Genomic DNA, 26,956 nt, shown 5'->3' with positions numbered 1-26,956 from the left:
TACCGGTTTATTAGATAGTGGAGCAAGGAGTGTGGGAATAATATGTTGGCCCACTTTATGAGTTTTTATCGATTTATTTACTTTTAGATTTAGGCGTTGCACTAGTAAAATTTAGTGTTAACTTTGAGTATGAACACATAATTTCACGAAACAAGTCCTTCTATTGCAAAGTGCTATACACAATCAAAGCAAGAGCTCCTCGTACCCTTATCATTGTTCGATCTCAATTGCGCCCGACGATAAGATTCATCATGGTGAACTTATGCTATAGGTGTTTCACCATGGATTATGAGATAATCTATTGCAATGTGTCAATAATAGAAGCATATCATGTCATCAAACGAGGTATATAAGAACATGCCACTTGATCCAACCATGTAAAATAAACCATCAAATCAAGTTGGATTCAATCTCATTGTTGTGCACATATCTTTGTATTATGCTATTGATTTGGCACCCAAGCAAATTGCTTGTCTACGAGTATTTAAGGAATTGTCGATGAAGCCATATAAAAGTAGCATATTGAAGTTTAGGATTACAGGATAGAATGTTGGTGTTTTTTTAGCCGACAGAAAATGTAGAAAATAGAGTTTGTTCTATCTTTTTCTATATCTAATAAATCGGTAGGAGTACCCGTTAAACCCCAGCTTGCCCATAAAAATAAAAAAATTACAGTGAAACTCTCTTCTCTTGTAGACGTGAGCACACTTTGAACTATGTAAATCTTATTTTTTTTCTTAATAGGATTTATGATTCTTACATCTTATCTTGTCGTTGGATGCACAACAAGGTTGATCCTTTTTTTTTGGATAAATTTGAAATCTCTCGTATTTCCTACGCCAGTTATCATATTGCAGATGAGCGGAGTTTTGAGTTTTAATATGTTGTATATTATGCGCAGATAATCACCATCAGATGATCCTAACCCTCCAGTCTATAGAGTGGATGGGGTCCATATCATAGGATGATCCGAACTCTTCATTAGTCGGGCCACAAAGTAAACATTCTTTACATTACAGAGTTTCTATAATAGGATTGCCCATTATAGAAACTCTATAGATCGCGAGGTTTAGGATCATCCTATGGAGATGTTCCACATTTGATGCCATTCATGGAAGACTCATGAAATGTGGGTATCACACCTTTTTGGAAACGTGAGATAGAGACCACAATCATGTGGATTGTGTTGGATTCTTGAGAGATTATGATTATATTTTCTTGAGATTATGATCACATTTTTTTTTTTAGTTGAAGGACGGTAACAATCTAATAATAGACCTAAATTGACCTTCTAGAAGCTTAAGCTAGATTTGAATTTATCTTTCTAGATTTCGGTTTGATTGGGCTTTTTCAGTGATTGACGCTATCTGTTTGTTGAGATTTTATAGGTGGACGCCTCCCTTATAGTACCTTATTTTCTAAAATGTACTGTACGAACCACACTATTGGATGATCCAAACCGTCCGTGTGATGGGCCATAGCTTAAATAGGTTGTACCCCAAAAATCATTTCCATAGGTCGATCCCAGCCCTCCGATCAATAGACGTTTCCGTAATATGCAATTCCTCAATAGATCGGAGGGTTGAGATCATCCTATGGAAATAATTTTTTGTAGCCCATCACATAGACGGTTTGGATCATCCTATAGTGTGGTCAATACAGCTCTAAAGTAGGGCGTCTAAGAAAGAGAGAGAGTGAGATTCAAGCTGTTCTCTTTGTTGTTTTGAACCCGGTCTATTAATTTGATGTTAAACCCGGTCCTAGAAGCGTTATACACGTGGCGTATTGTGATTGGAGGGATGATGTATTCGTGCCTATGTTCATTGGATAGAGCAGGCCTAGGGTAAGGCCCACCTCTTTATCGTTTCAAATTTTGTCATTCCAACAAAACCCCCCATCCTTTTCACTCAATTTACAACAAAACCCTTACGTTTAAAACTCTTACAATGCCACGTGAAAAACCACGGAATCGTGCATTCATAATTTCCGGGTTAAAAATGTCAACATAATTTCGTCACGCATAAAGGGGGTAAAACTCTTAAACAAGAGGCCCTCATTCCTTTTTCAGCCCCTTGTTTTTCTGCTTCTTTATCTTCTTCTTCTTCTTCTTCTTCATCCTTTATTTTCCTTCTCAGAAAAAGGAAAAAAAGAAATAAAGAAATGGACTCTTTGTTAGAGAAAGCCTCTTACTTTGTAGATGACTTACTGGATTTTTCTTCAGACGTGGACGAGCAAAACCCTAACGAAGAAGATGAAGAAAAGGTCTCAGAAAAACCCTATTCTGAGCCAAAGATTAAAACCCACAAACCATTTTTAAACGAGTTATTCCCTGTAAGTCACTTTTTTGTCCTATTATTTTACTTCAACTCATTTCCAAAATTTTATTCCATTTTTTGCCCTTCAGGTTTTGGGAGAAGAAGAGCTGGAATGGATATCAAACTTCCCAACCCTAGAAACATTTGATATTCCACGTCAGCAAAAACTTAACCAGGGTCCGAAAAACAGTCCGGTTTCGGTCCTGGTGGGTAGTTATCGGGTACCTGTGAAACCGAGAAGTATGAGAAAGAGAAGGAAACGTGGGGTTTCGGACTTTAATGGTTTGTTTTTGTGGTCCGAAAAGAAGAAAGAGGAGAAACAAAAGAGGTGCAGTCATTGCTTTTCTGAGAAGACTCCACAGTGGCGGGCCGGGCCGATGGGTCCGAAAACGTTATGTAATGCTTGTGGGGTCCGATTTAAGTCCGGTAGGCTCGTGCCGGAATATCGGCCTGCGAGTAGTCCGTATTTCTCGAGCGATTTGCATTCAAATTCTCACCGGAAAATTACAGAAATGAGACGGGAGAAAGGAAAAGGATAAGAATTTATTTTTTATTTGTTTTGTTTGAGAAAAAAGAAGAAGATAGGGTTAGGGTTAGGGCTTAAGATTTTGGTTGTAGGAAAATTTCTTAGTTTTTTTTTCCATTTGAAGAAAAAGATTATTATTTTATTTTAGTTGAGTTTAATTTCATTTATTTTAAATTTGATTTTTATTTTATTTATTGGTGGAGATGAAGTTGAGATGAGAAGGAGGAGGAGACATATGGTTGGGGAATCACAGCAGTCGGATTAGGTATGGTACTATAATTTTTGATAATTGCACTAACCCATCTTGTCGTTTCCTTCTTAATTTGCTTTGATAGCTTTTTGGGAAATTTTTTATAATCTTTGACAGCTGGTTAAATACTAAAAGACAAGGTAAGTTAGTGCAGCTATTAAAACATGGGAGTGCGAATATTATCTGGGTTTTTTTTTTTTATTATGTTGCTCCATTGTTGAAGTTAGGGTTAGGGGAAATGTTTGACTAATGGGTTCAAAATAAAGTAAAAAAAAGGTTAAATATAGATTATTACTTTGTTTATTCATTCAAAAGAGAAGGTGTGTTAACATGATTAGCTCTAATTTAGGATGGCCTGATATTACACCACCACATTTTGATAATGGCACCATTATTCTTATTATTGAATCTGAGTTGTCTGGTCATATACACTATGGTGGGCCCAGGCATGATTCTTTAATTTGGTGTTATAGTCGGATCTTAATAATTTTCCCATTCGGATTATTAACTATGGGTGGGCCCTCACTCAGCTCTTTGAAAACCAAAGGCCTCTGTGCCAATAAATGGAGGACTAGTCCTTTTGTTTTTATCTTCTTGAGAATGACTTTTCTTGGGAAAATGACAAACAAGACGAGCTGGGCTGGGAAATTGGGAATAGTCATTTTAGAGGAGTGGAAATATCATTTCACAAGGTATGCGGAACTCATAAATATAAGAGGTGTGGATTATATGGCTAATTAAAGGTGGGCCCACAGAAGAAAACTATCCACGTAACCTTTTTCTCGAAAGACGTGGATGTGGTGATTTGTGACGCGGGAGGGAGAATTGATAGAGCATGAGACAAAAAATGGGTCCCACACATCGAACGAGTGAACTAGGTGTGCGACTCGGGCAGGGTTTGGTTGGGTTAAGGTTAACCCTAACTCAACCCGAGTTAACATTCCCTCAACCCTAACCTGACCCAACCCGAGCCTTAGGTCGAGGAGGGTCAACCCTAACCACATGTATTTACCTTGTAGAGTAGTGGTGTAAGTAGTCAATACAAGCATGGAACTTACCTCGTTAAATAGTGGTAAGTAGTGTTTGTTTCTCAACCTAGTGGAGTAGTGTTAGGGAGTGTCATTACCAACATAGAAAGGGAAGAGAGAGTGAGAAAATGCATCATTCCCAACAAATCTAAGCAAAACACTATCTTTTTATGGTGTTTGGCTTAGATTTCTTTGGGAGAAGGGCCTCACATCAACCAAGAGACTTATGTGGTAGTCTGTGAGGATTTCAATGCTATGTTGGCAAACAAACAAGGGATTTTGCTGACATGACACCTAAATGCCAAGCAAAACCCCCAAATCATCCCGGCTTTTGCCCAACTAGACTTGGAATGGAATCATGCATTGCCATTTCCTTTTTGTTTTGCAAAAATAGAGCTGCAAGTGGCATTACAATGGAATCTGGGAAACTTGTGGAATAGGAAGGGGTTGCCAAAAACTGTTCTCATTTTTTTTCTTCTCATTCTCCGCAGGCAAAAGCTAGAAAAAAAAAAAAAAAAAACAGAGAAAAACACAGCTACTGATATAGGCACTACCATTATTTCATAATTGCACCAATTCTGCTTGACTTTTCTTTTTTAAACAGCTGTTTAAGGTTCCCAAAAAGCACTCACCAGCAAATTGAAAAAGAAAAGGCAAGCTGAGTTTTGTGCAATTATGAAAAATTGGTAGTACCAATATCAGTAGCCTTTTGAAAATCACATAAAATTGATATCTGCATGCATTCATTGAGAACACGGGGTCTCCGTTCATATGTGGATTTTTGTTCTGTTCAATGTATGGACTTAATTCCTATGTACAATCTCACATTGGCGACTTGTATGCACATCCGACGGGGACTTATAGTCCATGGTCAATCCGCATGCGAGCAAATTTACCACTAGAAGTTAAGGGTAAGTCCATGGTCAATCTGCATGCGACCAAATTTACCACTAAAAGTTATGGGTAATACCACTCCTTTTTTTTTTTTTTACGTCAAAAGAGAAATCCAAATTAATTTTAACGCAAAAAACATTGCAGGCAGTTCACGGACATGATTCACCCGAAAAACGCTGTTTTTGAATGGGGATTTGCTAGCGTCCATTGCAAAAGGCATTCCGCAGATTGTCTCTAGCATGTCAAACCAGCCACGTCTTGAATTGAATGAAGACAAAAGCTGCTGAAAAGTGAGCTTAAACAATTTAACTGACTAGCATCCCCTAGTAAATATCATTGATTACAAATGTAAATAAGGATTTTAAAAAAGGGAAATGATAAATGCACCCCTTTTCATCACTTGTGCGACACTCAGCTCCATTGTACATGGCTATCAGGTCACTTAATTCCTTCAAATATGAAGTACATCAGCACCTTTTTAATACTTAAGGATTTCATCGAAGCTGATTTAGTCATTAGTCATGCCGAAGCTTCGAAACAGGGGAGCAGTGGAGAAACAAGAATTCTAGGACATTCATCGGGTGAGAATGATTCGTTCCATTGACTTGGCTTAACAACTGTAGCTGAGTGTCCCAGAAATGAAAAGGGGCGCATTTATCATTTCCCTTTAAAAACTTACTGCGGGGCTCACTTCATAGGATGATATAAACCGTTCATTTGTCGGGCCACAACATAAATAGGCTCTACCCCGTAAATCATCTCCATAGGTTGATGCTACCCCTCTCATCTGCAGAGGGAACCTCAAAAGATTGGAGGATTAGGATCATCCTATGGAGATGATTTAAGGGGGGGTACATCCAATTTACATTGTAGTGTAACAAATGAATGGTTTAGATCATCCTATGAAGGTTGCCCACTGTATTTATTGAAAAATACTGGAATAAATAGCCCTACACCATATACGATCTTGTGAACGAAATACCTTTCCTTAAATGTGTGTTTGGTTGCACAAAAGCTGGGATGGCTTAGGGGTTTTGCTTGGTATTTGGGTGAAAATTTGTCAAAATCCCTTATTGGATTGCCTATTTTTAGCATTGAAATCCCTGGAGACTACCATCAGAGATTATTACCACTTTGTCTAATTTATTCACACCAAAATCGGCTTATTTTAGTCATTTTAGTAGGAAACGTATTGAGGCATAGGTTGGCGATCTTCTTCCTCTACAAACGAGCCATGCAATGGAAGTTCAATTTTTTCGCACATGTTCGGCTACCAAGAACAAATATTCCATGTTGTGAGAGATGGGCCAGAGGCAGAAAGACTTGAGGAGTGTGAGTGACCCACATCAAAACCTCTCAAAAACTTGGAAAACCAAATACTCCCTTATTTTTCAAAACTTACTGTACGGACCACACTGCAGGATGATCCAAACCGTCCATGAGATGGGCCACAACATAAATAGGTTGTGCCGGAAAAATCATTTATATAGGATGATCCCAACCGCCCGATCTATAGAGGAAATGCATATTATGGAAACCTCTATAGATTGGAGGGCTAAGATCATCCTGTGGAAATAATTTTGGGGGAATAACCTATTTACGTTGTGTTCCATCACATGGACGGTTTGGATCATCCTATGGTGTGATCCGTATAGTACTTTTTTAAAAAAATATGGGACTAAAGGGCTTACACCATATAAAATCTCCAGGAGTCTAAATGCCCCTGGAAAGCTATCATGCTTCTTGACAGAATTGAAACCCTTCTTAGCACCTTCAATAATTGGAAAATCACCCATCTTTGGAGGGAAGGAAATCAGCCCGCTGATTTTCTCTCAAAGACGGATTGCATCTGCAAAGGAGATGATATTCAAGTTCAAAACATCCCGCCTCATCTGCTGGATCTTATTGCTCGCGACTCCACTGGAGCCCCCCATTATAGATTGTAATTTATTTTTCCATGTTTAATGCCTCTATAAAGGTCCTCCCTCTTTTCCTCCGGTGCCTTGGGGAGCCTATTCCCCTTTGCTTGGCTTTTAAGCCCCCTTGATTCTGTAATCCTTTCTTTTTTCAATATATCTGGTCGGGGTCCTGCCTAACCCCAGCTTACCTACCAAAAAAAATAATAATTCTCCTTTCGAGATTTTATACGGTGGAGGCCCTTATAGTCCCTTATTTTTCAAGAAGTATTGTACAGACCACACTGTAGGGTGATCCAGACCGTCCGTATAATGGTCTATAACATAAATAGGTTGCGCCCAAAAAATCATTTCTATAGGATGATCCTAGCCTCTGAGCTATAGATGAACTGCAGGAAACCTCTATAGATAGGAGGGCTAGGATCATCCTATAGAAATGATTTTTTTGGGCCCAACCTATTTAAGTTATGGCCATCATATGGGTCCGTACAGTACTTTTTGAAAAGACTACAAGGGCTTACACCATATAAAATCTCAAAATAAACATATTTAGAATCCTAACAAATCTAAATAAAGAAATAGCCGAAAAGAAAAAAGTTTCTTACTAAATATCTAAATATTAGAATTAAGGGAAAAGCACACTTAGACCCCCTATGGTTTTGACACATTTAACTTAATCCCAAAAGTTTAAAAAGTTACGAGTAGATCCTGTGGTTTCAAAACGTGACAAGTACACCCCCTCCGTCAACTGTCCGTCAGTCAGTTTAACCTAACGGAAAGACTAAAACTAATAATGGTTAGTATTTTGAGGACAGAAATACCCTCATTTGCAGAGGGATTAGGGTTACGTCATTTCCCACCGCCGTCGTCGTCGCCCCTCCGACCACAGCCGCCGTCGCTAACTCTAGCAACCCCCGTCACCTCCACTGGAAATAAGCAGAAAGGGTGGAAGAAGAAAAAAACCCAAGATTTTGCCTTTATATATAATAGTTAGATAGTTAGCTTAGGTTGCTTTGATATTTCTTAGCTCTTTGATTTATTATCTCCTTCACTGTAAAGCACATTACGAAGCAAATCTAATATTTCTTTCTTCTTCTTCTTTTTTTTTTTTTCTGAATTCCAGAGAATGGATGCTTTATCTGAGCGAAAGGCTGAGTTGATGAAAAAGGTCCGATGGTTGCTGGTGAAAATTGGAGATGATGTTTATCAGTGTCAAACGGAAGCTCTTGAGTTGATGGAGGAGAGGTGTGAATTGTATGGAATTGCATTGCCTGAAAACGAAAGGTGGTCGAGTCTCATCGAACGCGAGGATGCTTTGCGCAAAAGGATGACTGATCTTCTCAAAAGGGTAACTGGTCTGCGTCGGGTATATGTTCATTTAGTAAGGAGGTGCCCAGTAGAAAGTGCTAAGGCTGGGGTTGAAAGAACAGAGTTGAATGCTGTAAAGGTAAGTGTTGGTGTTCAAACAGAGTTGGAGGAGGCTAGAAAGGTAAGTGTTGGTGTTCAAACAGAGTTGGAGGCTGGAAAGGAGGAAAGTGCTCCTTACCTAATGTTTTTGGTATCTCCTTACCTAATATTTTTTTATTGTTACAGATTCAAGGACACAGTAGGGTTGGAAGATACCAAAAATTTTATGTAGGTTTTTTGTTATGATGAAAAGGGTGTGGATATAGCAGTAGTATTTGCTTTGAAAACAGCATGAATTTACCCATATCTCCTTACGTTGATGGTGCGATTCCACGTTTGATCCGCTGCGTTAGTTTGTGTTACGATGAAAAGGGTTGTATATAGCAGTAGTATTTGTGTGCAAAATAACATGAATTTATCCATGCAGGATGGCCAATCACAAGCAGAACTTATCGATTGATACAATCACAAGATATAGTTTTTTTTTTGATAACGTAGGGTGTCCCCACGCCCTTCGGGAGTAGGACTATTCCCTACGGATGCACGCAATCGCCCGTAAACCACGTGCATCGGGCAAGTCGGGGTGGGATTCGATCACTGGTCTCCAGGGAGCATACCCGAGACTTATGCCGAAGAGCCACACCCGTCCGGGCTATCACAAGATATAGTTATGACTTATTTAGAAGAAAAAAAATATAGTTATGACTTATTTAGAAGCATATGATTAAATGAGATTTGTGAGGGAACCATGGCAGAAGGCATTTTCGAAGTCCACCTCATGAATAAAGACAAAATCTGTTGAAAACTGAGCCTATGTGGCTGCTCTCCCATGCAAGAGACCATCCGCGAAATGCCTTCTGTGGTTGTCCCTAGCCATTTGTGTCTCAATTTATTTATTTTTCATGCATAATCGAACATTAGAAAAACATGAAAGTCTGGAAAATGTTTTCTTTTCCAAAGTATTGTAGAAAAGTTCTCCATGTTCTTCAAGAAAATTGCAAACCTAGTGGACTAGAATTTTATTTTCAGTGGAAAAGGGCAGAGGCCAGTTTCATTGGTTTGGACCTGATAAAACGACTTAAAGAGTAGAGGGTGAAATCTCAAGATACACATTCCCTCTATTCAATGCAGGTGAAGCCCATTTCTGATTCGGCTTTTAAGTAGTCACCCTTGGAATCTGTCTCCCGGTCCCAGGAGGTGGTATTCTGATTCTGCTCCAGTAAGAATGAAAGTTTTAATAGAATTTTTTGTCTGCTATTGATATTGGCAGTACCATGTTTTAATAATTGCACAAACTTAAGCTTGTCTTTTCTTCTTTAATTGGCTCCAACAGCAATTTGGGAACTGTAATATAACCTTTGACGGCTGTTTAAATAATAAAAGACGAGATGAGTTACTGATATTATCAAAACATGGTAGTGGCAACGTCCGTAGCCTTTTTGAATTCGAAAAGGATCACCATCTTTGATCAAAATCAGGTCCCATCTTCTTTCCAGAAACCCATCAAAGACAAAAAAAACTATCTACCAAGAACAAGTTCAGATCATAAAACAAAAAAAAAATTAAGATCCTGGCTTGGTCACAGAGCTAAAAAACAATACACCCTTCGAGGAAAAAGCAGGCAGAGATCTTTGGTAACAATGGAAGGTAAATCCTAATCGTGAAAGGAAATAGAGCTACAAACAGATGAAAATCAGACTTTCACTGAAATAAAACACAGAGGAGAGAATGGGTTTATAACAAGAATGAATGTAGTGGCATGCATAAATCACAAGATGAATCTACTACATGATGTGGAAAAAAGAAAGGAGATAAATGCCACAAATATCACCAAAGTGATAGAATTGGTGTAAAACATTCATCAGAAGAATGTACCTTTGAATCCAAATTCCCATGTTGGTTCCCATCATTTCCAAGATTTACAATATCATCTTGTGTTTCGCCAAGGCTTTCTGAATTTTGTGGCAGGATCATTTCATCTGCAGTTTTGGGCCTTCTCATGGGTATGAAACATTTTCTTCGGCTCCGACCAGTTTCATTGTTGGAATTGGATTTCATCATACTGAGTTCTTCTTGCAAACTCTTACTATCTCATTGACCATGAGCTCTTCCTTTCTTTGATTTCCCCTTGTTCTCCTGCATTTTCTTTTTTTTCTCTTCAACCGATATCCAATGATAATCCGGTGGTATCATAAATGGGTCTTGAATATCTTCTACGCGACTACTAGGGCCTGATATCATGGTTGAGCTTTGACGGTAAGGGGCCTTTATCCACTGAATCCATGAATTAGAGTGGTGGGTGGTAGCTGGGCTTTCTCGGCCTGCAGCGCGAGAGTTCCCCCCTGGGCTTGAAGGAGGTGTGCAGAACTCTTCCAGTGGCTGCAGCTCTTCAAACTTTGTGAATGTAACCAGCACACGAATGGTGGGAACCACCGGAATAGCAACCTGAAAGTAACCATGGTTAATATATAAAGAACTTTGTTCTGATCAGAATGAACCACTTAAAAGAGAGTATCTTGCCAAAGTGGTGCACTAGATGAAACCATTTGAAGAAGGTAAAGACTACCTAATCCACCCTTCCCATTGGCAAAAATCAAAGGACCCAAGTGTGAGAAAAGTTAAGTACTGGGACTACCAAACAGATCTCATGGAAATAAGGTAACTAGACTAACTACTGATAGTTTCCATATCGATATATCCATGATGACAACCGGCATTTGCCATCAAATCAAGAGAAAGGTGTGAGAAAAAAAGACGTGTGATTTATATTCAAGCAGAACAGAAATGAATGAGCGAAGTCATAGCTAAACACCAAAGATGAATTGTTGAGCTCTAGCAATAATAAGATAATAGCTATAATAGCAAATCAAGATTGACTATGAGTAGTTTCTTCAATGTCGGATGATAGTAGCTCTGATACAGTAGTTCTAAAATACAAATTATCCGCATGCTAAAGACAGCAAACTGCTCGATCATAATGGTCAGAAGTTTGAAGGTGGCAATCTCTAGTTCTCCACACCTCTGAACCCCATCAAATCACACTCTAACTGGTATTGGTCCTAGAATATATATTTAACTTATACTCTTAGAAGCACCAGATCGATTGTGTCATTAAAAGAAATGGGGGACCAAACGCCTCTTTAAGTACCAATCAGCATTCCCAATTTAAAATTCCAGGCTACCAACAATCTTAGATCTGACAGTAACAACATTGCAACAGGTAGCAGCAATTTAAGTACCAGATGCCTAACGAAAACAAATATTTGAATATAACTCAGTTTAAGTCAGTCACAAAACAAAAGTATGAAATGCATCACCATGCAGACAAACAAGCTCCTAACATTCTTCACAGATCATATGTAGAATGGGAAAAAAAAACATTGTAGTCCTTGACCTGATCAAGATACACAAAGAATACAAGATAAGTAAATGGCTAAAAAGATGCCTAATTAAAACAAATATTTGAATATAACTCAGTTTAAGTCAGTTACGAAACAAAAGTATGAAATGCATCACCATGGAGACAAACAAGCTCCTAACATTCTTCACAGATCATATGTAGAATGGAAAAAAAAAACAAAAAAACATTGTAGTCCTTGACCTCATCAAGATACACAAAGAATACAAGATAACAAGAAGCTGTAATGAACTATATAATAGACGCATAAGCCTTTGATCATCCAAAACTGTGGTATCTGTCCACAAGTCTTTAATGCACTATGACTTGTTTGTGAAACTCTGTGGTGTACTCTTGCACCGTTTGCTCGAATCGTTGCCGTTGGTATTGCCATCGAACCCATAGGTCTTTCTCGTATCCGAGGGGGTAGATCTGCTTCCGAATCAATGTCTAGAACTGATGCGAGGTCATGTCCCATAATACCTTGCTTCTCGCATAGGAATTCCACCACGTGAGGGCGTGATTGGTCAGTTTTAGTCTAGCGAAATTTACCTTCTGCGTGTCTGTGTACTGGTAGATTGAGAAAATACGTTTCGAGCCTGTCGATCCAATCGACATTACTTTGCCATCGTACACCGGCATGTCGATCCTTGCCTCCACCTTGAAGGGTTGAACTTGGATTCTCTCTTGCGCATTGGATATCTGTGACGCCGGATCTCCTTTTTCCTCTTCACGGTCATTCTCGACCTCCACCTCTTTTGCACGAGTGGGGGGTTCAAGATTCGGCTGCGAGGTTGATGCCTCCTTGGCAGACATCAAATGCGACATCATTGACATGATGGTCGCCATCTGGCTCTCGATCTGTGAAAGTCTCTGATCTACTCCATGATCTTCCACTGTATCTCTTTGCTCAATGGTTACGGGTACTAGGCGTTCTTCTTCACGCGGTTGTTGTTACGAAGTGCGGGCGTTCACCATTGTTTTGCAGTCCCGGGACGATGGCTAGAAGCCAAATGGCCATGGGAACTAATGCCCTCTTTACATCAACTACTAAGAATTAGATAAATAGGACTTATCTATAAATCCTAACATCCTCAGTTCAGATTTTTTTAGTAAAACCAATAACCACATGACGTCAACTCCAACTTCAGGAGTTTCAAAAGTTGGGACTCTTCCCTTTTCCTTAGCTACCGGCAATTATCAAATCGAGATAATGCTTATCTCATCGGCTTGCATATCATGAGAATTCCTCAAGCTAGGACTCCTTGCCGATGGTCCTCATCCCCAAGATTTTCTCCAAATCCATGCATCGTCATCTCCTACTCACTAGCCATGTCATATGCTTAGTCGCCGTCTAGGATGCCAAAACACGCCACAGCATCCGTGGCCAAAAAGACACCGGTCAGCCTCAATTTGTTGCTACGTGTGGCGCCTCCAATCGGGCCCACTTTCAGCCACGATCCACTTGGATCACAAAAGCCTTGACAGTAACAGTGAAAAAGAAAGGGTTCAAAATTCAAATATTTCAAGTCGCGAAAGAAACCTCTCAACAGTGCAACACACCATGGTCATCGAAGTTCATTCCCATAAAGCTATAGTCATACACTTCGTATCTACTATGCAAACTATGGGTACCTTATGTCTACTACTTAAGCAATAATGCTTAAAATGACATCACCATTGAGAATCCTTCCTCTACTCGCAAAGGGTCCTTGATATGTAGAAATACTGCAACTCACTACCACACAAAGAAGATGGTACAGACTCTCAACTAAACTTGTGGGTCAATTACATATCCCAGATATACTTGGCACCAAGGTTTTAAATTTCGGTTTCGGAAAGCGTTTCGGTCCTCACCGAAACCGAAATTTTGAAATTTCATCCGAGATCCACGACATAAAATATGCGGCTATTTTTACTCGTTTGAGATTTCGACCGAAATTCCCAAAATTTTGGTAATCCCGGCCGAAATTTCGAGATAATATTAAATAATTATCTTAAATCTCGATTTTCTGGCGAACTCCCTTAATTTTAGGACGAAATTTCGGTATAACTGAAATTTCAAAATTTCGGGATAACCGAAATTTCAAAATTTCGGCCGAAAAAAGATACCATTTCGTGTATTACCTATTTCGGTTTCGGTCTCGAGCGAAACCCAAAATTTCGGTCAAAATTTAAAACCTTGCTGGGCACTACATTTCTTACTAAGCATTGTAATTCTTACGAATGCATTCACAATCATGAAATTCGAGAAAATCATTTATCAACTCTCACTTAATAATATCCCAACAAAATTGATAGAGACCCATGGTAGAATCATATGGCGCAAGTGAAGTGACGTAGGATGTGGAAGAGATGAACCTGAATAAAGGAATAAGAAAAGGAAGAACGGAAGAGGGAGAACGAGGAATGAAAAGAGAAGAAAGATTGCCTGTCATTTTTCAGAAATTGTCATTTTTCCATAGCTATATAGCTTGAGAGATTCGTTCTTTCGCTTAGGCTTTCCTATCTGGATATTTTAACTTTGCTATATCTTCCTGGAAGTTTCTCTTTTCATCTAGAATTCTAGAGATCCTGGAGGCAGGTTTGGTAGCTTCAGATGATCCAATCAGCTTGAAGTTTCAAGAGGTTTTGTTTAGGAGTACTTTAATTATTTGCAATCTTGAAAAGATACGGGTGATAGTTTTAAAATATGGCTACAGAAGATGTGCATTCTGCAAAATGGAGGAAATGAATGCTTGTTTCTACTGTATTTTTGGTTATTTTGGTTGCTTTTTGAATTGGTCTCTGGTATGCCCGTGCCAATTTACCTTAATATTTTGTATTGCATGCTGGGACTCCTGGTCCCAATTGCTATCTGAATATTAATGAAATATGTCACTTTTCAAAAAAAAAGGGGAAGAAAGAGGAAGGGGAAGAACAGAAGTGCGAAGGAAGAGAGCAGGGGAAGAAGAAACGTAGGAAGGAAGAGAGTAGGGGAAGAAGAAATCTGCACATAATATTATTCCAATAGCTAAAATGTCCAATACATCATCCCCATATATATAGGCAATCGAAATTCAACGAATAAAAATGAAAATAAAATCCAAAGGGCAAATATTCTACTTATTGGGTAGGCAATCAAAAATCAACAAATAAAAATAAAAATAAAATTCAAAGGGCAAATATGCCGAGCCCCCACAGGTCTGCGACCACGCCTAGAGTACGTCTAAAACGGGCGCCTACGATCCCTATCATGAAGACACTCTAGTAAGATCAAAGAATGCCACTTGAATCTGTTGTTCTAAGGACCACTCAAGACTCCGTCGATCCAGGGACCAAAAAAAAAACAAAAAGAATTGCATGACATCCAATCTTAGCAACCTCCACGCCCAATTGTGTAAATATTCTTATAGGAATTGACAATCATCTCTCAACCCACCCTTACAATGTCTCTTTTAACATTGTCCCCTTCAATGCTGTGGATACATTTATTGCCCCTCATAGCATTAACAATACATGGAAGACTTTGGTGATGCAGGACGATCGAAGGACGAACTAATACTTCGATCTGGTACCAAGATTGAAGTAGAAAATCTATGGAAGGGATGTGAGGGGTGAAAAATTAAGATATTGGATCCTAAAATAGGGATTAGAATGGAAAAATATTTCTACTAGGTTTAGGGTAGATTTGGAGTCGTGCAATGCCGGGAAACGGTCAAAGGATGGCAAAAGATGTAAAATGAGTTTTGAGAAATTAAGAGAGTGACATAGGATAGGGATGGATTTGAATGATGTTTCTAAGGGTGGATTTTTTTTTTAAATGGATATTTAAAGGGTTTTGTGTAGAAGATAGGTGAAAAATTATGCAAGAGATGTTTTGGGTGAGATTAATAGAGGTTTAGCGTTCTCGGAACGGTGGTTTATAAGAAAAAACCAATAAAATAAATATAAAAGAGATAGATAGCAAAGTTGGAATCTCACAAACCAAAACCCATGGCATCTCACTTAAGGATTCCTAGGCATCGCACCTAAGAGAATATCAAGGCATCACACCTTGGCAAGGAGTAGACATCACACATTCACATAAGAGAAAAAAACTTCAAATCTTTTTTTCTTTAATCATTCATCGTAGCTTTTTCAAAAGTGCCTTTAGGCTACATATACAAATAAGAAAAGAAAGAGAATTACAAAGTTCTAAAATCCTAAACAAAACCTAATACTTTTTTGGACTACAATACCCTCTTATGACTTAAAAACTCTCCTTGCTTAAGATTCCCGTAATACATGTGTGAGGCCTATTTAAAAGACTCATAACTCAAAAGACTAAAAGTGATTTTGATGACAAAAGACCACAATACCCCTACTATAACTCAAGAGACTTAAAAGACACCTAAAATTAAAATTTGGATCTTAGGATGGTCTCCATCATTTGGTGATGTCAGAAAGAAATTGGCAACCATCTTTGAAGTAACTCTTACCATGTCTCTTTTAACACTGTTCACTTGAATGCTCTGGTTACATTTGTTTCCACGCATAGCATTGCCAATACCATGAAAGAATTTGGTGTTTATGTTCCCTTCAACCACTAAGCTCTGTACATTCTAAAAAAGTCCTCCCTCACTTTCTTTTCAAAGTTGCATTTTAATGGCAATGCTCTTTTCACCTTTCCCTAGCCAAAATCTATTTTAGTTTTTAACTCTTTTTTCCCTCCAGAGATGCAGTATCCAAGGTTTTAAATTTTGGTTTCGGCCGAAATCATGTAAAAATAAGATTATGATTTCGTTTATTTTTTTAATTTCGACCTAAATGTCTAAAATTTCGGTGTCAATTTCCGCTATTTCGGTGGAAATTATAACATTTTGGTGTACATTTTTAAAATTTCGGTGCAAAATTTGTAAAAAAGACCAAAAATGAAATTTTAAGCAAAATTTCGTCGACATTTCGGAATTTTGGTGAAATGTAGGTAAAATTTCAGTGAAATCTTGTAAAGAAACGATTTCATGTGAATTTCGTTTCGGTTCGTGCCGAAACCAAAATATTTCGGCCGAACGGCCGAAATTTAAAACCATGGCAGTATCTTAGAGCAAAGAAACATTTTTCCTTCAAACACCATACTCTAGACTTTTGTCTCCAACAAACTTCCTCCCCTCCAATTTGAAATTGCATTTTAAAGATGATGCTCTTTCACCTTTCCTCAACCAAACGACACTCAATTTTTCTTGCTTCAATAGATATGATCTCTTAACATTCTGCTCAAGCAACTTCAGCTTTAATGCATATGCCATGCACAAACCTCCACCTTAAGAAAATACAACTATGCAAGGTCTTGATATCCAAGAAATTATAACCACATACTCTCAAACTGAGGGAACAACAAGATACAAATATAATATGAGCTCAAAGTCTTGGATAAGAAAACATCTTTAGAAAAACCATGGGAGGTCCCTGAATAGAGGGCAGCACCAGATTTTCACAATTGTTGGACATGGAAGAGAGGGCAGTACCCCCACCCCAAAGGAGGTTAATGATGTTATGTATAGCCTCATGAAAAAAAATGGATAGGATTGAAATCTGCCCGTACATACCAATGATAGTCCAAACCCCTACAAGCCAAATCCTTCTTCTACCTATCTAAATATTATCAAAATTAATTGCATTCAACAACTTTAAATAGTACACTACGCAAATTACACCCCACCCACCCCTTTCGGCCATGTAGCGTTTGGCACAAGCCACTCACATATTCCCAATCCCCCCTTTTTCTTAATAGCAGCCAATTGTATTAAGAAGACCGAGATGGTCAATTACAAAGCAAAGAAAGGCACAAGAGACATAAATAACAATAGATCGACAGCAAAAAGAAACAAAGCCAAATTAAGGAGGGAGATAGTCGAATAGGGAGAGAGAATCCATAGGCCATAGCCACGCCATCCCTAGCGAGCCTATCCGCAGCATCGTTCGCAAGTCGGCGCACATGCTGAAAGATAATAGAAGCGGACCCGATATGTTTTTTAATTTCATCGAAATATCTGTCAAACCTCCAAGGATTCCTCGGGTCTCCCTTAATCCCAATCTCCCTTATGGAACAATTCATGAATCTATCCCAAGTCCAATTTAGGGTCATATAGTGGAACAGTGTTTGATTCCTTATTTGCATGACCTCCTTAACCACCTCCCTACACCAATCAACTTCCAATAAATAATCATCTGGAGACACTTGACAAATTCTTCCAAGTCCCATTCATCATCTTTTCAACAAAAAAGAAAACCCAATAAAATCCATTATATATATATATCTAAATATTATCAGAATCTATTACTTTTAACAGCCTTAAGTAGTACATTTCAAAAACTACAATGATGCACCCCTTTCAGCCATGTAGCATTTAGCGTAACCCACTCGCATAACCCCCTCGACCCCGACCCCCTCCCCCTACTGACCAATAAATGAATCTATCTAAAGGGTTCAATTTAGAGTCGTCTAATGGAACTGTTTTTGGTTCCTCCTTTGTATGACCTCCTTAGCCACGTCCCTACAAGTATAGGATTTAGGAAGTTGAGAGAGACAGAGAGAGATGATCTAGGTTGTTTATATCGTATGACTCTCTTCCTTTCTCTTTGCCAGCATGAACAACACATTCTCTCTCTTCTCAAAAGAAATATGAATGATACACCAGTCTCTTCAACATAACACTCAAACGATAACCCTACGACTACCCCACCTTCCTTTATCTTCTATCCAACCAACTTCACCGTATTAGCCACTTCAAACTAAAGGAAAGTTACCCCTTCTACTCCTTTATCTTCGATCCAACCAACTTCACCGAATTAGCCACTTCAAACTAAAGGAAAGTTACCCCTTCTACTCCCCAACCAACTTAGCCTGACGAACCAAAATATCCCTTGGAAGTGAGCACTTGATGGTTCAACTTGTTCCTATGAGATGGCAATGGCGCCCAAAAAAAAAACAATGGCGAGAAATTTTCTATGGCCTTCAAAAGATGTACCAAGAGAGTTGGAGCTAGAAAATTCCCCTTATGACAATCTTTATTACCTTCATTGTTCATACGAACTCCCTCCATACAAAAATGGCAATTCTACATGGAGAGAGAGAGAGAGAGAGAGAGAGAGAGAGAGAGAGAGAGAGAGAGAGAGAGAGAGAGAGAGAGAGAGAGAACCTTTTGCTGCACAGTTGAGACACTTTTTTGAAGAAATGACCTCCAATCCTCCATCAATCTACTTGATAGGCTCTTTCACTAAATTCTCTATCTGTGACAGATCATTCTGTTGGGGTTTGCCACCACATCCAAATCAATTTATAACAAAAGCTACCTCGCCTCCAGTAAATCTAAACCCCAACAACAACGTAGGGGGCACACTCCTTGAACACCGGCCTCTCTAAAACTCACTAACCCCTAATAACATCTTCGCCACTGATATCTAACAGAACACGTGCCCCAAGAAAACAATACTTAGATGGGTGACACCTTTGGTGTGTGGGGGTCTCAAAATGTTCTCCATGCTTTTAGTGAAATATGATCCTACAAACCATAGTTGTCAAATTCTTACGACTCGTACAAGGCAATTCCTTAGTTGAGTCGAGTCGGTAGCCTTTCGAGCAAGGTTTTAAATTTCAGCCGAAATACCAAAATTTCCACTGAAATTTCGGATTTTGGCCGGGATCGACACTGAAATTTTAGGATTTACACTGAAATTACCAAAACGGTTGTGGCCAAAACTGACACCGAAACCGACATTTAAAACCTTGCTTTCGAGGCGAGTCGCATGGGTGACTCGCCTCTGTTGAAGACACGTCCGAGTCGCCCGGCGACCGGCGACTCGGACAAGTCGTTGGAAGTTGACTTGAAAAAAAAAGACTCTTACGAGTCGAGTGGAGTCGTTGGGCCTTGGCTTTCTTGTTTTGATGGTTGAAAACTTGGAAGTTGGAACTTAGAACTTAATTATTTTTGTGCATATACAAGTTACAAGCATATAGTTATTTATATTTTTGGCTTAGTGCTTTATCTATGTGCTATTGTGTAATATTTTTTACATGCTTCATCTTTTGATATATAATTATATTTTTTCAACTAAATTATGTTCTTGTCAAAAACTCTTACGAGTCACAAGTCGAGTCAAGTCACGAGTCATAAAATTAAGAAATCGAGTCACGAGTCAAGTCACGGGTTGAAAACTATGCTACAAACCATTATCTCCCAAAATACCCTTATACTCACTAAAATCTTTATCGAACTAATGAACATTGAGTGCATAGAATAATTTCCAAAATGCCCATAACAACATCCATCAATACACTTAAAATGCCCCTTCAACACCTTTCGACTTGTCAATTCTACTCCCCATTGTGATGCCACCTTCTATTTTACATCTATCGAACTCCTTCCCCACTTGTGATATATATGATGATTCGAAAAAATCATTGACAAATCTCAATAACTTTGGCCCACTCCTACGATGGCAGCGAACACTGAGTTAGCTTTTATGTCCCATTAGGCTTTCCTCACCTCGACAAAAACTTTTAAAGCGACATGTACCACGCCCTCTAGGCACACACATTAGTGAAAGCACTCCATCAAAAGTTCCCCCTTGCTCATCTACATTATACATATACAAGCACCATCTACGGATGCCATCATCTACTCTCTCATAACTACAATAAAGGACCCATTTCATGCAGATTTTCCATTAAAAAAAAAAGATCCAAAATACCTGACTTCCTAGGCCACACTACTAAAAGCCAACAAATGAGGGCAATGCCAAAAACCTCCTTGCCCTTCCCGTTGAGATTCGAGATCACATAAATCTTTCCCACCACTAGTGTTGCTGCAACCAAAACCTTCAAGGAACACAATCGATCACAATTTCTACCATTCTTGGAAGGCCATATTCTCCTCCTACTTCCACTCTTACCCAAGTGAAGGCATGCCTAAAACCTTCCTTAAAAAACCGAGAAAGTTAAGACTTTGAGGAATAATCCTAAAGCATCCCCAATCACCCAATGATTGAGAAGCACTATGGAGAATGGTTTTAAATTTCGGCCGAAACGAAATATTTCGGTTTCGGCACAAACCGAAATGAAATTCACATGAAGTCGTTTCTTTACAAGATTTCGCCGAAATTTTACCGAAATTTCATAGAAATTCCGAAATTTCATAGAAATGTTATCGGTTGAAATTTCATTTTTGGACCTTTTTACAAAATTTCCACCGAACTTTAAAAAATGTACACCAAAATATTATAATTTCCACCGAAAATTGCCAAAATTGACACCGAAATTTTAGACATTTCGGTCGAAATTAAAAAAAAAAACGAAATCATAATTATATTTTTACATGATTGTGGCCGAAATTTCGGCCCGGAACCGAAACATTTCAGTTTCGGTGGGATGGTTACGACACGACATGGGTAAGTGGATACGTGATTTTAAAAAGAAAAAAGAAAAAAGGATACAGGTACGTTGGGAGTACGCTGAATATATTATATTATATTATATATTATAAAAATTAAAAAATTTAATATTTTGTTAAAGAATTCAAACAATTTAATTGGAGAACAATCAAATAACAATAAAACCACCAATATGGGTGTGTGGGCCTCCGGAGAGTAACCGATACGCACCCAAGGCAGATGATGACGGCCTCAGAAGAGTGCGGGTGCGTCCAAGTACGCCCTCATCTTCCCGATGATGTTTAGGTGCGTACTCGGTACGAACCCAGAGAGTACCTGGGCACACCCGCACCCAATACGCACCCGATACGGGTGCTTGGGCCTCCGGAGAGTACTCGTGCTTCATAGGAGAAGCTCAATGTGCGAGGAGAATATAATATTCATAAGGGGATTCAAAACAATAAACCCAACATTCCACTCTCCTCTCCATGAAGGATTCCCTTGACCTCATCTCAAGGTAGCAAGAAGAGCATCTCACCTCCATCTGACTATTTCAACCCAACTTGGAAACCTACCTTAGTCCCCGAGAAACATTCAAAGAATTCCTTCACCCCTTCGACACTTGACCACATCTACACCTCCCACTTCAACATTTCGGGCAAAAATAGCCTCCTTACTCCTTAGTCCAACCATAAAGATGCACTAGCCTCTCTAAAGCTATAAAAGACATACCATACTAGAGTTACTTGTTGGGACCCATTACCCACCTATAAGGCGGAGCTAACCCAATCTTTTATTAATCTGTTATCTCCCTTATTTTCTAACCTACACAACTCCCATGATTTAGATGAGTTGGATCCAACCTCCACCACACCTTGGGAAAGGATCCATCATGACCAGCACTGACAGAATGGACCTTGGATTTCCACCCCCTATTACCCATTCATATCATTGCGCTCACTTCAAATCACCCCTTTGCCTTTACCACTAGGGAATAAGGCCCCTTGATCTAATCCTACATATGTAAACTAATACTTTTTTCAATGGTATAAATTATTTGTTAATTATTTTGAATGGAAAAAACAGAGATAATTTTTTTATGTACTTAAATGCCAATATTGCAAGACCAGTCTCTAGCGAACCTATCATATAAAGAATACACAATACTGAAAGCTTTAAGAAGTAAGCACACAATGTAAAAGATGAGAAGTAGGCACACAATGTAAAAGATGAGAAGCAAGCACATAATGTAAAAGAAAAGAAGTAAGCACAAAATGTAAAAGACAACATACAAGACAATGAGTGACGACATAGATCGACGACATGATAAGTTGTATTAGAGCTTCTAAATAGATGGTGCTTATCAACTTAATATGGATCCCTTGAAACTTTAATTTACAAAACCTCCTACAAATGCCACATCCATAAGAAAGTGCTTCCTAATCTTATTGCAATTTCAATAATCCAAATGAACAGGGAACTGGGAAGCTCGTAGTGTCTCCCTCCACCAACATATTAAAAGAGAACCACTAGCAAAAATGTACTGGCTAACATAACACATGAATCGTTACACCACTAAAATCATTTTCAACCTACAACTCTTGGAAAATGAAAATGCTTCGTTTACACTTTACAAGGTATAGTATAGTAAAATGTACGTTCAAAAATCATACCCAAGCTCCAACTCCTGGAAATAGAAAGCCTTGCATTAGACTTTACAAGAAGTAAAACGTATTTGTAATGCACACATGAAAGCAAAGAAAATAAATGATACTAATAATATTTTCATGAAAAAGAGGTGATCCATGGCCAGATGTGAGATTGAAACTCAGAGAGAATAACAAAGGACCTACAGCAGCAGCATTTCCATTAAAAAAGGCACTACAAAGTTTTGTGTACACCTACTATATACTTCCAGCAGTCCTTGGATCAATCTTAAGTATACCACCCAATCTAGAATATGTCACAATAAATATTTATAATATTGCAGATTACACTACTCATGAGTTAGACATCAGCATACAGTTTATACTTTGTAGTTTATACTAAAATCCAATGCCTGAATCTTTGTTTGAAATTGGATACCATGAAATCAATTAAATACGATAGAAATGGATTTTGACTACCACTGTATTCTTCCCTAAGCTCCAAATTGACCCCAAATGCATCTTCAGTGCTTCTTGTTTAAGTAGAGTCAGCAATATTCATAAATCAAGCCATACGACATCATTAAAAGATTTGGCCCAATATTGAAGTGATCATATATAAGATGTGCGTGCAATTGTATGCAATCTGGATAAAAGGTCATTTTTCAAAAGAAAAGGTAACGAGATACTGTTAAAAGGATGGTGGAAGGTTACACCATTGAATGAATCAACATACACAATGGATATGCCACACCAAGTAAAGAAGACAAATCAAACAATTGACTTGTAAATCATGAGACTAAAACATCTATATCATCTGATTAAACGTTCAATCGGTATAGTTTAAATGAGACAAACCTTGACTGGAAATGTTCCTGCAGGAAGCTTTGTTGTAAGTAATTCTCTTAAACGACGGACTGCCTTGACCTTGTTGGCGAGAATGTCAAGCATCGGCAGGAGCTCTTCAGTCCGGAGCGGGAAATTAGGAGAAAGCCAGAGAACAGGTCTCAATCCTTTCTTGTATTCACTCTCACGGTGACTATCCTTCCGTCGATGTCCACTTTCAGAACTGGCAACGGTCTTCTTCAAATCTCTATCCCTTCCTCTCCTATAATCCTCCCCCATGGCAGGAACCTCTACGGAATGCCTCCCTGGTTTGATCTGAAGCCTAGTCGGTGATTCCCCAAGGAGATCACTTACCTTATCATCTACACAAAGTGAACTTCTTGGAGGAGCTATCTTCTTTTGTACTTCATTTTTGGAACCCCGCTTACCCCAGTTTCCAAACCAACCTTTCCTATCATGTTTGGCCTGGCTATTACTGCAAATATGCCTGTCTTCAATAGGAAAATCTCTCGGCTCATAGCAACTACGCCGGTGAGGAACAATTCCATCAGATAGACCATCATCACCCATCTCTGAAGAATCCAATTTGAGAGCAAGCTCCAATTGTTTCTTCTCATCCTCTGTCAAGAGGTCCCCATATTCCTCACTCTCTGTATCGTTCTCGTTGCAAGATGAGAAGAACTCATCATCCGTCATAGCTCCAGGGACCCGCCTAGACTTAACACTCACAACCACATGGTGCATATCATACACCCTGGCTTTCCATGCGCCAACCATCTCGGTCTTCTCCTGTCTCCTCCATGTTAACTGTGGCAACAACACTGCTTGAGTCACATCTATCCCGGGCCTGAATATATTAGTCTGGGACATCGCAGCAACCTCCTGTTTAATTTCTGCCTCGGAGGCTTCAGAACCAGCACCATCCAATGCATTCATTATCTCTTTATCCTTATGCGAAATCATACAAAGTGACCCAGGAGGAACTTTACCATCCTCTGACCCGTCCCCGAGAAACAAAATACTCTGATCCGACCGTTGAATTCTGAACCCATCAAAACCAGCCAGAGTCATATCTGCTCTCAAATTTGACCCCCTCTTCCAAATCTTGTACGTGTCCGAGGGGGCAATCCGCGATATGAAAGGAATTACGGTGCTCTCAAAATGAAATGTGATCTCCATGTAAAAATCCCTCATCCTCCTCATCGTTCCGATCAGACGAGGCAACCTACGACACCATTTTGCCCATGCCAGAGGCTGGTAATGCCTAACTATTATCATGGCAATGCCCTCTTCTCTTGTGCAAATCGCTTCTTGGAGAGCACTCCACCCTTGCTCATTTTGTAAACTCCAGTCTGCGCCCGCAACCATTAACATCTCAGTCGCAGTTGCATCCTCAAGCTTGACTGCAAGATGGAGAGGGGTCTCGCGGTTTGGGACATCTCGCCGATCGACCACGGCAGAGATTGTGTCCGCTTTCTCTTCCTCAACCAACGAAACCGCCTCGGTTTGAATCTCTGCTGGATTGCAGAGCCGTGGGAGAGCGGCAAGTATGCGCTTGAGAGTAGCATAATCCCTCACCACAACAGCCCTATGGACAGGGCTGTGAGCATATTTTGAAATGTCTATGCCCGCCATGTATCAAGAGATCAAAACCGATCTAGAACGATAGATGCAATCAGAAACAATTCACAATCATTCACAGAATCAAAACCCTAAAAAACAATGACCTCCTCCAAAATCAACCAAAACGACGGGATAAAATGGACTCAAAACCAACCAATTCAAAATCACCCGCAGAATAAAAACCCTAAAATCAAACACAATTCAAAATTATCAGAAACAAAGAATCCCTCACAACCTTCCTCCCAAATGGAATAAAACCCTAAACCAAACACAATTCAAAATTATCAGAAACAAACAATCCCTCAAAACCTTCTTCCCAAATGGAACAAAAACCCTAAATCCAACACAATTCACAATTATCAGAAACAAACAATCCCTCACAAGCTTTCTCCCAAATGGAATAAAAACCCTAAATCCAACACAATTCACAAAAATCAGAAACAAACAATCCCTCACACCCTTCCTCCCAAATGGATTCCAAAAAAAAAACAAAAAAAATCAGACCCAATTCCCAATAAATCCGCTTCGAGAACAAAACAAAAACGACCGAAAGAATAAACCCTAGATCCAAAAAATAAACCCTAGATCCAAATCATTCTCATGGAAACAAAAGAACCAGGTCTGAAAGTAGATAAAACAACAGATCCATGAGGTTTTTAAATCCAGATCAGACAAAACAAAGAAAATGCATGTCGGAGGAAAAGAAAATAAAAAAGGAAAGGAGGAATCTGGTGCAGAAATGAAAAGATGCAGAATCAAGAAAGGAACAAAACCTAATAAAATCCAAGCAATGAAAAACCAGCATTTAAGAATAATAAAAGAAGGAGAATAACCCTAGAGAGAGACTTACCTCTCTCTCTCTACTGGAAAAGAGATAAAATATTGAAATGGGCCATTGCAATCTCTGCTGAAAGTTTCATGAAAGGAGACAAGACCATCTGGTTAAATAGAGAGAGAGAGAGAGAGAGAGCATGTGAAAAACTTCTTTTTTTCTTGGGAGGTGATTTTTTCGCCCCCGTGTAGAATAATGCGCCTCCCTTTTAACGTGAATTGGGGGCAGACTTCTTTTTTCCTTGGCACATGATTTTTTCGCCCCCATGTAGAATAATGCGCCTCCCTTGTAACGTGAATTGTGGGCAGAGTTTAACGCTTTTTGACGTCAAATCACGTTCCAAGGGAGCGCATGGGGGCGAAAAAATCATCGCCCTTTTTATTTTTTCGGACGAATATGTCATTTCTCTCGAAAAAAGCTGCAGTCCTAACGTGCGCTTATTGCGCACAGGTGTTTTGGAATTTATGCTATTTCTTACGGGAAAATGATATTTCCACCCCGTCTTGTTTGTTTTTTTCCAAAATAGCTGAAGTTACCTTTTGTTTGCTCTCATTCATTTTTTTTCCTGAAATGACAAACAGAAAAGAGCAGGGGAGTGGAAATATCATTGTCTCGAGCCAATCATGTCACTGTTGATAGTGATACAAGGGCCTATCTCCACTGTACACTTGTTTATCCATTCAAGTTGTTGTAAATGGGTCCTACCTTTGGCTTAGTGGGTCCCACCTTTAACTGATCTGAACTGTCCATCTGATAGATCTTGATGTTAGAATTTGATGATTTACTTGATTTTTCAGTATTAAAGTATCCAAAACAAGATCTAACAAATAAACGGTTCTGATCAACCAACAGTGGGGGCCAGCCACTACACATTTAACTGTGCCCC

The 26,956-nt window shown here is 39.1% G+C and overlaps 2 protein-coding genes across 3 annotated transcripts; one reads left to right on the top strand and one right to left on the bottom strand.

Moving 5' to 3' along the window:
* Positions 1 to 2,104: 2,104 nt before the first annotated feature.
* LOC143889220 (GATA transcription factor 7-like) lies at positions 2,105 to 3,033 on the top strand. The gene is made up of 2 exons (XM_077393402.1): positions 2,105 to 2,331; positions 2,405 to 3,033. The coding sequence occupies exons 1-2, from the start codon at positions 2,161 to 2,163 to the stop codon at positions 2,852 to 2,854; spliced, it is 621 nt and encodes a 206-aa protein (XP_077249517.1). The 5' UTR covers positions 2,105 to 2,160; the 3' UTR covers positions 2,855 to 3,033.
* Positions 3,034 to 10,007: 6,974 nt separating this feature from the next.
* LOC143890201 (uncharacterized) lies at positions 10,008 to 26,247 on the bottom strand. 2 transcript variants are annotated; one of them, XM_077394785.1, is made up of 3 exons: positions 26,089 to 26,247; positions 23,628 to 25,272; positions 10,008 to 10,781 (listed from the first exon to the last, which is right to left on the bottom strand). In XM_077394785.1, the coding sequence occupies exons 2-3, from the start codon at positions 25,248 to 25,250 to the stop codon at positions 10,428 to 10,430; spliced, it is 1,977 nt and encodes a 658-aa protein (XP_077250900.1). In that variant the 5' UTR covers positions 25,251 to 25,272; positions 26,089 to 26,247; the 3' UTR covers positions 10,008 to 10,427. The 2 variants fall into 2 exon arrangements, with proteins under 2 accessions (XP_077250900.1, XP_077250901.1); XM_077394786.1 differs by lacking the exon at positions 26,089 to 26,247 and having other exon boundaries at positions 23,628 to 26,057.
* Positions 26,248 to 26,956: the final 709 nt, after the last annotated feature.

The sequence above is a fragment of the Tasmannia lanceolata genome, unplaced genomic scaffold (assembly GCF_043159265.1).
Source record: "Tasmannia lanceolata isolate RefF3 unplaced genomic scaffold, GAP_Taslan_0.1 ptg000013l, whole genome shotgun sequence".
NCBI classification, from domain to species: Eukaryota; Viridiplantae; Streptophyta; class Magnoliopsida; order Canellales; family Winteraceae; genus Tasmannia; species Tasmannia lanceolata.
Note: the sequence above shows the minus strand (reverse complement) of the source record. Positions and strands in the feature narration are given on the sequence as shown.